Source organism: Polypterus senegalus, chromosome 13, assembly GCF_016835505.1.
Source record: "Polypterus senegalus isolate Bchr_013 chromosome 13, ASM1683550v1, whole genome shotgun sequence".
Taxonomy (NCBI): Eukaryota; Metazoa; Chordata; class Cladistia; order Polypteriformes; family Polypteridae; genus Polypterus; species Polypterus senegalus.
Genome location: NC_053166.1, coordinates 98641556 through 98652998, shown reverse-complemented (window position 1 = coordinate 98652998; position 11443 = coordinate 98641556). Strand labels below are relative to the sequence as shown.

Sequence of the window (11443 nt, the reverse complement as noted above, 5' to 3'; positions counted from 1 at the left end):
TACTTGGCTCTTTTCAGGGTCAGTGGATGGCAGGAGACAGGGCACGCTCTCCTCCAGTTGCACGGATGGGTGGGTGGTTCTTATATGTCTGTGCAAGTTTGTTGTTGACCCTGCTCTAACGGATATTTTCATATTACAAATTCTGCACTTAGCTTTGCAGTCTCGAATATCACTGAAATGCAGCCAGATGCTGCTTCTTTTTCGGCTTTCACTTATTTCTTCGCTCTTCTTTTTTTCTTCACGACGCGCTTGCATTTAAATCCGGCTCCTCGTCTGTCGCAGCGACAGCTCTGTGTACCTGGCCTGTACGAACACTCTCTGTCTTCGGAGCGTCTGCCCCCCATACTTCGTTCACATAATGGTAGGATCCTAGTCCGATGTGTCGTTCGTGAACGAGCCGGTGAACAGGTGTTCTAACGAAACATCCTGCCCATCGAAATGATCTACTCACTGATACTACGCATGCGCAGACAAAAATCACGCAACTTTTCTCGAAGCTTACCAACTGTTCGTCGATCTGTCCTACCTAGTCTTGAAGATTGAGGTAAATGTTACTGTATTTCAGTAATATATATGCTTTTCTTAGCCTTACTACATTAATGCATTTATTACATGATGCATATATAATACATTGAGAAATGTTAACATTTCCATACATTTGATAGACGACTTCTAAATACAACATGTTAAATGATGACATGGTATAGCGTTATAAGTTTAATGTTACGACTTACAATAAACGGATGGGTGTAACATACGGTGTATATACCGTATCTGCCATTTAAATAAACTACGGTAGGATACTTCGACAAAGTAGGACAAATCGTCAGAACACCTTCATTATGAACCAATGTTCTGTGTATCCATATAAATAAAGTCCCGCCCTGCCGAATGGATTTTCAGCAGAGCTGAGCAGGAGCGGCTGAAGCTTCGGCTCTGCTCGACGGGCATCGGCTCCTCTCGTTCGCTTCAAAGCATCGGCTCTTAGAGCCGGCTCGTTCGCGAACGACACATCACTAAGCGACACCCACCCTCTCAATGTTAACGAGTGAAAGTGACAGTTTTATTTCAAGCCGTATTTCATGATGCGTTTGGAGGAATATAATAGACAAAATTAAATAAATAAGCAACAAAAAAACATTTCGCGACACATTATTTATGCTCGCATTTGATCACGCATGTATTTATTCATGACACAATAATTTATTTTGCTCACATTTCACTGTACTTTTATTTATTTGCACATTTATTTTTTATTTATTTGTTTGTCTGAAATATTTATCCATACTCCCTCGTTTTCAAAGATGACGCCAGCACGTCTCCAAAGCACTTAAAGCGAAAGTTGTTACCTCCGTCCAGCAGATGGTAGCAATAAATAATGATGGGCAATCCCGGCCTGCCATTGGAAGCTGTCACTGTTTACTTTGAAAGTCTAAGACGTTTTCTTTCCAGGCATTTTCAAACCTGTGACTGGCTTCTGTCATGGCTGTTCCCGGGTTATCTTGGTCGGAAAGAGCGTTGAGTCTAGTCCAGAAGATGAATAACTTTTATTCACCAGGTTTGATGTTTGTTACTGTACACTGGGCTTACAGAGGCGTGCGCGTGTGTGTCCAAAGTGCTGACGTGAATAGATCCGCTATGACAGTTTGGCGAAATGGCATTTTTAAATAGAAAGGGTTTATTATTAGTGTACCATGTCTTGCGGAATTTGCATTTCCGTGGCAATGTACACAGATGCCAATGCAGTTTAAAGATATGCCAAAGTGTTAGTCATATAATGCAATGTTCAAGATGAAATAGGAAACTTCATGAGTTAATGATCAAGCAGTTGGAGAACCAATGATAGCTAAATAAACACAGTGCTTCTCAACAGGCTGAAAGAAGTTCAGCACCCTTTGTGTATTTAAAATGGTGTGCATGTTATATTCACAGATTCATCTTTACTATATGACATATATTTTGGAACAGCATTTACTTATAGACCATAGAAAATGTCTCTCCGGGCCTCAACCTAAATGACCGTAGGTCAGGGACTAAACCCCCTTTTTTTGATAATGTGGAAAAAAGAATAAAAAAACAAGCTAAAGATTGTTATGGTTAAATTGTATCTTATGTTATTCAAACTGGATGTGAATGTAATGGCCTCCCTATTGTTTCTGGATAGCTGATAATTTTTATTAGTGTCACTTGAGCACAATTAAGCGAGGGTTTAGTGCACCTGTAAGGCAGATGCTTCATTGATGGCATTTAGAAAAATTCATCCATCATCTAAACCCACTTATCCAGGGTCCTGGTGAAGCTGAAGTCTGGCCCACCAAGTGTCAGGTGCAACGCTGGAACAATCCCTGGACAGGATGCCAACTCTTTAAAGGCTGAACATGCACACATTTGGACCAGCCTTGCATTGCCAGATCTCCCTTCCTGCATATGTTTGGACTGTGGGAGGAAAAATAGTGCTGACACAGAGAACATGCAAAATCTACACAGGGAATACTGGGAACTAGTACTGTGATCTCTTTGTTCCAAGACAGCAGCGCTGCTATGTGCTGCCCATTAGTGAAAACTTGGTCATTATTATTCTGCTTATAAAAATTATATTTTCACACAGTAGTTTTTTTTCTTTGCTTAACTCGCTATTTTACTCACCAGTAATCTACTTGCCTTTTGTGTCTTTTGACTTATTTAATAAGAAATATAGATTGATTTTTGCACATTACAGACCTTTGTATGAAGTTCTCAAACTGAGTAAAGAAATTATTGGAATTCAAAACCCTTAAGATGACATCAGTGACAAGTGGCCAAATCGCTTGGTTGCTCACTAGAAAAAGTTTTGCACTCTTGTCTCTCAGGATCAGTCAGGATATTACTGTATCAGTTTTTTATTCTTTGTTTACTCAGTTTAATGTAATATGTACCCAATGTCAGAACACATAGTCTTCTAATCTTTTAATTTTTTTCCAAATTTATAGAATGAATTGGAATTGTGTTAGTAATCCATTAGCTGTTGTATAGTTTAATGTTGTATTTTTTGAATACCCCATATGATGACCTGATACATTTTTTTTAGTAAATTGTTTATTTTTTACATTTAGACACATTTAGAAAGTATTAGTTCTGTAAAAATGATTGATTTAGATATGAAATTACCTTATAAAAATATGGCTAACTCATCTAGTCTTTTTCTTTCATTTGCATCTTACTTAGGATCTAGCAGGTATCAGTGCAGGCCTTTCAGAGTTGGAGGCAAAGAGGTAGGCAAAATCCCTCCTGCTGTACTGAAAGAATTACATCAGTTTCCAGATATCTTCTTCTTCAGCAAGGCAGAAAATGGAGCAGTAGAGCTTAATTATCAGCTTGTATCATATCAGGAGAGATCATCAGCAATGGAAGGGGTTCTCCAGAAGATACGAGCAAAACACAAGTTTCTTTGTCTTGAAGGGTGGAGAGATGAGGTGAGTGAAAAGTTTGATGATTTAAAGTATATTAAAGTAATTAATGTTCAATAAACTTTTTTTCATTTAAAATAAAATAGATTATTTGATAACGCTGTTCCGTCACACAGTGGAAAAGTTACTGCTTAGTAACCTCATGGTAATAGGTTTGAATCCCACATCATCTCAGCATTTAGCCCTTTGAGTAATGCTATTATTATTATTATTATTATTATTATTATTGTTGTTATAACAAAAGCATACATTTGATGTGGGTCTGTAACATCCTGAGCTCAGTATATAGAGTGACATACAAATGTTTGGTCACCCCAACTTAAAATGTCTGTTACTGGCGTAAAGTTAAAGATGACACATTTATTTCATATTTTAAGCAGGATTACATTTTTATATCCATCATTCAGAAGTACAAAATACCAAAAAGATGGAAAATGTCTGAAGCAAAAGTTGCACGCCACATGGCCAGTACTTAGTAACACCCTCTTTGGCACGTATCACAGCTTGTAAACTCTTTTTGTAGCCAGCTGAGTTTTTCAGTTCTTACTTGGGGTACTTCCATCCATTTGTCCTTGCAAAAGGCTTCTTCTTCTGAAACATTCATGTGCTGTCTTGCATGAACTGCTCTTCTGAGATCTATCCACAAATTTTCAATGATGTTTAGGTTGGGGGACTATGAGAGCCATGACAAAACCATCAGCTTAAGTCTCTTGAGTTATTCCATTGTAGATTTTGAGGTTTGTTTCAGATCATTACCTTGTTGTAGGACCCACCCCCTTTTTAACTTCAACTCTTTTTTTTATAGATTGTGTGATGTTTGCTTCCAGAATTTTATGGTATTTATCTGAATCTATTTTTGCCTCTGCCACTGGCTGCAACACAAGCCCAAAACATGATCAATCCACCCCCATCCTGGAATTTTTCACCCTTTTTTTTTCTCGAAGCATACCCTTGCACATTGTGGCCAAAAAGTTCTATTTTGACTTCATAAGTCCATAGGACTTGTTTCCAAAATACATCATGCTTGTTTAGATGTTCATTTGCAATCTTCAGGTTCTGAATTTTGTGTCTAGGACACAGGAAGGGGTTTCTTCTGCTGACTCTACTGTGAAGGTCATATTTGTTCAAGTGTCTCTGCACAGTAGAACAGTGCACCACCACTACTGCTAAATCTTCCAGAAGGTCTTTTGCGCTCAAACAGGGGTTTTTGTTTGCCTTTCTAGCAATCAAATGAGCAGTTTTTTCAGAAAGTTTTCATGGTCTTCCAGACCTGAACTTGACCTCCACTGTTACTGTTAACTGCCATTTCTTAATAACATTATGAACTGAGGAAACAGCTACCTTAAAATGCTTTGCCATTTTCTTGTAACTTTCTCCTACTTTGTGAGCATCAACTATTTTAGTTTTCAAAACAGTAGGCAGCTGCTTAAGGCAGCCCATGGCTGCTGATTGTTGGGACAAGGTTTGAGGTGTCAGAGAATTTATACAGCTTTGAAATTTACATCATCTGGGGTTTCCTAATGATGACTGTGAACAACCAATAACCTTAACGAACTAATGATGGTCTGAGACCTCAAATATTTTGGGGTGCCCAAACTTTTGCTTGGTGCTTCTTTCCTTTTTTACTGTACAATTGTACAAAACAAATATGTAAAACTGGAATAAAATGCTGAAAATAAATGTGTCATCTTTACCTTTATGCCTTTTGGTGATCAGTTCTTCTTCTACTACTGTAACAATTTATAGTGAGCAGACATTATATGCAAGAGTACCCAACATTTTACATTCCACTGTATGTGCATATTATTTATTCAGGATTTTTATTATTAAGGATTATTATTTATTTTATTACATTTACAAAAATGTATAAAAAACAGTTTTTACTTGTTATTTATGATGTATTGTGTGCAAATTGATGACTAAAAAGTTTAATCTATTTTAGAGTAGAGCTGTTGCATAAGTGAAATGCTTTAAATACTTTCTGAATGCATATATGTGCAAAGTTGATTGACTCACTCATTCAACAACAACACCACAATTACCTGTTTAGTTAAAAAGCTGAGGTTTGGCCGAATTGTACATCTAGGCCAGTACGTTTCTGCTAAGCAAGGACTTTTTAAAAATATAAGTATTTTTGTTCCCCCCCATAGAAAAACTAAATATCCCCAAATTTCAAAAAGTCTTTGGCTATTTTGATTGAAATTTGGTGACTTTTTTATTTATAGGCGCTTTATTAATATTATATTAAATGACATGTGCTGGACGACACTGGCAGGGGGCTTTATGCAAATGAAAGATACAGCTGAACTGATTGACAGCAGCACAATCTAATTAGGAGGAAGGATAACTGAAGAGGAGGTGATGTCCTGGACATGTGAAAATAGATGTAATGATATTTGCAATGTACTGTACGGTGTGTAATGGAAAGGAGAAAGTTTGATGAAGCTCAAAGAAGATGCAAAGCTCAGTGATTATCATGCAGTCTAAAGCTTGAATCCATTGAGTGACTCTGTGGCTAAGAGCACTGGTGTTGCTTTGCCAGAAACAAAAAGACCGGGAGAGAGAAGTAAAGGCAGAATTAGTGAAAGTTTAAAGCTTAATGGTTGCCCCACAAGCTACCTCATTGTAATATACATTTACACCTTTAGATTTTGAATGTGGATCCCCACCCTTCTGCTTTACATCGCTTATAAATATTACATTTGCATCTGCTTACTTTGAACGGGGGTGCCCCCAACCACTCTGAAATTCTTAGCATATTGTGATCAACCGTGCTGTGCTTTTGTGCTCTGGGGCTGATTCAGCCTCAGAGAAAAGACAGTTTCAAACAGCAGTCAGAAACAAAACACACTGTCAAACATCTTCATTTACCCATGCAGGATTAGGTGCAGACAATAGCACGTAAGTCATACTGTGGCTTGCAAAAGTATTTAGTCCCCTTGAAAGTCATAATTTTCTGCATGGCAAAAGATTTGTACACATATTTATCCATTTTAAATGTGAACTCTTAGGGCCGGTTTATACTTCATGCTCAGAACATGTACGCGCATGCATCATGGTTGTTAATCGGTACATGCTTCTAGGGCTTCTTCCCGAACTGACAGCAGTGGCAAGCAGCAATCATCACAGAGAATACATAAAAAGTATTATATTCCAGCTCTCTGCACATTTAGAATCCTTAACTTTATACTTGATGTCACTTTCATGCGTTAAAGTATGTATGTTACATTTTATAGGTAAATCATTATCTTCATTTAAATAATGAATAATGTTAATAATTACACATGTGGGAGCAGCATGGTGGCGGAGAGATAGAGCTGCTGCCTCACAAAGAATCATGTCCCTGGTTTTCCCTGCCTGAAGTTTGCATGTTTTCCTGGTGGGTTTCCACAGTGTGCTCCGGTTTCCTTCCAAAGATATGAAGGTTTGGGGATTTGGTGACGCTAAAATGACACTAGTGTATGTGTGTGCTTGTATTCACCTTGCGATGAGCCAATGTCCCGTCCAGGAAATGTTTCTGCCTCGCACCCGATGCAAGCTGGAATGGGCGCATCCATGGATTGGTGGATGTAATCATTAAACATCCATCCTTTTCAGGTATAATGTGGCAAGATGTCCTCGGAATTTAATAGGCAATTCACAACATAGTGAAGCCCAACATTTTTTCACCGTGATATCTCTCACTGCCACCTAGTGGAATCTTCCAGATTTATGTAATTTGCACACAGAAGTATACGCAGTATACTGCTTGTGTAGCAGTAGCGTTCACAGGAGTATGCATCGCTTCACTTATAGTATAAACCCGGCCTTATGCTGCAACAATGCATTTCCAAAGTCAAACCATTTTCTGTATATACTTAACTGAAGAAGAAAAACTAAAAAAGTAGTGCTTGCAAGGATAAATATGTGTATAAATCTTCTGTCATGCAGAAAATTGTGATGATTTTCCAGGGGATTTGAATACTTTTGCACTCCACTGTATATCATATGGAGTTACGAGGCTTTAAAGCTAGCTCAAGTATGTAGTATTTTGTTCTCTGTCCTGTGCAAAACTCCTGCAGCCCAGCTCCTGTCTTCCTTCAACTGAAAGCGTCAGCTTGTAAGGCAAGCCAAATTATCATTTACAGATATCTCAAATTCATTTAAAGATATCACTAAATATTTCAGAATGTCTTTAAATCATTTCCAGATATCTGTAAATCATTTAGAGATATCTTTTAATCATTTATTATTATTCATTATTCTTCTGTTATATCTGATTTTAAAGCTATGTTTTCCAGTCTTGATCTACAAGGTCGGTGCAATAGTTTTGATGATTCTGTCTTAGCTTTAAATTCATCATGTAAAACATTTTTAGACTCTGTTGCTCTCCTCAAAAATAACACTGTAAAAAGGGAAGACCTGCTCCATGGCTTAACACTAGAATTACCAGAACCTACAAAAAATCTCGTAAACCCGGCCCACCTTAAATCTCTTTGCATCTCTCTGTCAGCGTCTTTTGTCTTGTAAATGTGTCGATAAATCCAAGCAGCAAGCAGCCAGCAGCCTGCTATACCACCACCACCACAGAACGGGCAAGAAGTTCTCCCAGTTCAAGCCTTGATTATCTGGGAGTCAGCTACCTAGAGTTGTATAGGGGAAATAATTTCATTTGTGTTCCGTGTCTATAACAATCTCTGTAAACACATCGTTAAAATAGAAATGTTTTTCATGTTTTAGTAATAAATGACAAAATGTAGACAAGAACTGTATAATGTGTGAAGGCTGATGATCAAATATTAAATAAACACTTTCACAAAAGTTACAAGTGCAATAAGACAGCTTCCGTGGTGAGTTATAATTCAGAGGTCATGAGTTCAAAACCAGCTCCCCTGCAAATTTACCATTTTGAGTAGTGAGCTTCTCTTATTGTTAATATTATACAATAAAAAAACACACATTTCATTTGCGTCTCTAACAGCTGGTATACATTTATACTACTTGTAAAAGTTATTTATTTATTTATTTTTTTACTTTTATTCTCTCAGCCACGATCATGATGCAACACACCCACCCCCCGCCCCAGATCTGATGCTGTTACTTTTTATCTGAAACTGGGAATAACTGTGGATCTGAGTGGTGTTTTGAGAAAATGGAACTGGAAATTCTCTGATCTGGAGGGATAAAAGCTGTCACACAAACGCTGGTGAATCTACCTTCTTCGTATCTCACCATCGCTTGAATTTTTTTTTATTCAGCATTATTGAGTGTTCCTGCTCACGCTGAATTAGTATGGTCCTTATGGTCCATGATGTGAAAGCCACACTGCCAAAAAACAGAGCCATAGGTATATATGATATTTGGAATAACTTATTTTATGACCTGTATAGTACATTTCAGAAAACATTGTGGCATGGATGCAACATTATTCATATTCATCTGTATGCCTTCTTCTGGTTGTAATCAGTGACTACAATTTTTTTCCCCTTATCTTGTCCAATCTCCACATTTTGATGCATAGTGGCGTTTCTTTTGTACTCCAGGATATGCAGAGGAATAAATAGTACAGAGAGGTCATTTCCGCGCTTGCTGCTTGGACTTAGGCTTGGGCTTATCAACACATTTACAAGACAAAAGACGCTAACGGAGAGGTGCGAAGGGATTTAAGGTGGGCCGGGTTTGTGAGTTTTTTCGTAGGCTGTGGTAATTCTAGTGTTAATGACACCACATGGTGGCTTCACCATGCCTGCAGGATTGCTGAATGGCAGTGGAAGAAAGACAGGTTGGACTGTATCTAAACAGATTTTTAAGATTTCTCTGTTCAATTTCCAGGAAGCAAGCAGTTAAGAAATATAAACACGATAACATCTCAGATTTGGTATCTTCTTATTTAATGCAATTAATGTGGCTATTTTGCCCCATTCAGAGACCGGGTTAAGTAGTACTATTCATTAATGTCAACAATTTCTTTCATTCTTTGTCAGCAAAATCGATACTATCTAGTCTGGTATCGTTCCAATGGGTTATGTACTTCTTGTTAATCTTGGAATTGTTTTGGTAAAAAGTACTATTAACATACTTAGACCTACTTTTTGTCCTCTTGATGTTGTTCCACTATACCTCTTACTGGACGTTTTTGATATCTTGGGTCCAGTATTGTTGGCTGTTATAAACTGATCTATTAGTGACGTAGTTGTACCCTCATTTTTTTTAAACATGTGGTGGTGCGAACTTTTCTTAAGAAGGCAGAATTAGATCCCGATGTCTTAGCTAATTTGTGGCTAAATATTAGAAGGAATTATTTATAATCAATTTGTTGATCATCTTAACTCCAATAATTTATTTGAGATCTACCAATCTAGCTTTAGACATTATCATGATGTTGAAACTGCCCTCCTAAAGGAATTTAATGACATCTCTGTTATTACTTACTCAGGTGGGGCAGCAGTCTTTGTTCATCTAGATCTTTCAGCAGCTTTTGGCAGTATTGATCATGATATCTTATTGTTGTGGTTTGAGCATCTGGTGGAGCTTAAAGGAGCTGCACTTAACTGGTTCAGGTCACATCTTACTGATAGAGGAATTGAAAGTTACTGAAAAGTGCCTTTTTGTCTACTACTCCTGTTAAATGTGATGTTCCTCAGGGATCCATTCTCAGTCCTGTTTTATTTTCTACAGTATATATCTCTGTCCTATAGCCTTAGGTTCTATTTTTAGGAAGTTTTAATGTTTCTTTTCATTGTTATCCCAATGATACACAGATCTGTATCCCTGTGTGTAACACATAAATGAACCGACTGCACAGTTGTTTTGTAGAATTAAGATTCTGGATGGCTGACGGTTTTCTTGATCTAAATCAAAATAAAACAGAAGTGCTGATCGCTGGTCCTCCTGACAAAGCTCAAATTGGTTTTGAACTCCATGGTTCTTTCGTGGACTTTTGCAAACCTCATGAAATCTTGGGGTTATTTTTGATAGTGACTTCTCTTTTGAGAAAAGGATAAATTTATGTGGTCAAAAGTTGCTTTTTCCAGCTTCATCTTTTAGCCAAGGTCAAGCCTTTCTATCTTCTAGGGATCTTGAAAAAGTTACTCATGCATTTCTTTTTTTGACTTGATTACTGCATCTCATTTTATTCTGTGATCAGCAAATCCCTGATATGCAGGTTGCATTTCGTCCAGAATGCCGCCGCCTGTTGTTTGGTTGAGGGTAAGAAAGTTTGATTCAATATCTCCAATTTTAGCCTCTTTACACTGGCAGCCTGTTCAGTTTCAGAACTGATTTTAAATGTTTGATACTGGTTTTTAAATCAATACATGGGTGTGCTTCCCCCTGCTTAACTGAATTGTGTATTATACACCAGCCATCCAGTGAGCTTAGATCTGCTGGTCAGTTGTGTCTTGTTCTCCCTCGTACTAAGTGCAGAACTAAAGGGAATTAGGGCTTTTGCAGCTGCTGCACCTCATCCGTGGAATTCCATACCTAATTACATTAAGGAGTCCCCTTCAATACAACTGTTTCAAAGCAGATTAAAGACGCATTTCTATTTTCTAGCTTTCTGTAACATTCAGTGATACTGATGGTTCCTTCCTCATAGTCATTTGTTTTTTTTCAGTTTGCTGCTGGTTTGTTTTGGGTTATTGTATTCTTTTTTATTTTTTTTATTGTAAAGCATCTTGGCTATAGCATTACTGATTTTTTTTTAAATGTGCTCTATAAATAAATTGACATTGATATTGACTTTTTAAAATATTTGTAAATGATTTAAAGATCTATTTAAATGCATCTCTAATTAAGATATTTTAATGCACTTCAAGATATCTTTAAATTATTTTGGGTATCTTTAAATGAATACCTGCACATTTAAAGATCTCTTTTAAATGAATTACATTTACATCTTTACATTATTTGCTGATATCTTTAAATCACTTCCTATTTTCAGTATTGTACTGATTTTTAGATGCTTGAATAAGATTTTCAAATATGATACAGTTGTTCTTTAAAAGTTTGTGAACCCT

At 37.2% G+C, this 11443-nt stretch overlaps 1 protein-coding gene across 7 annotated transcripts in view; it reads left to right on the top strand.

The window, feature by feature from the left end:
• Window positions 1–1219: 1219 nt before the first annotated feature.
• tpk2 (thiamin pyrophosphokinase 2) overlaps window positions 1220–11443 on the top strand; it is a 132952-nt gene continuing 122728 nt past the window's right edge. For 6 of the 7 annotated variants that reach the window (XM_039774188.1, XM_039774186.1, XM_039774183.1 and 3 more), the window contains exons 1-2: window positions 1220–1558; window positions 3205–3452. In XM_039774188.1, the coding sequence (XP_039630122.1) occupies window positions 1483–1558; window positions 3205–3452 (324 nt within the window). In that variant the 5' untranslated portion in view covers window positions 1220–1482. The remainder of the gene's footprint in view (window positions 1559–3204; window positions 3453–11443) is intronic. The other variant, XM_039774185.1, reaches the window with a different exon arrangement.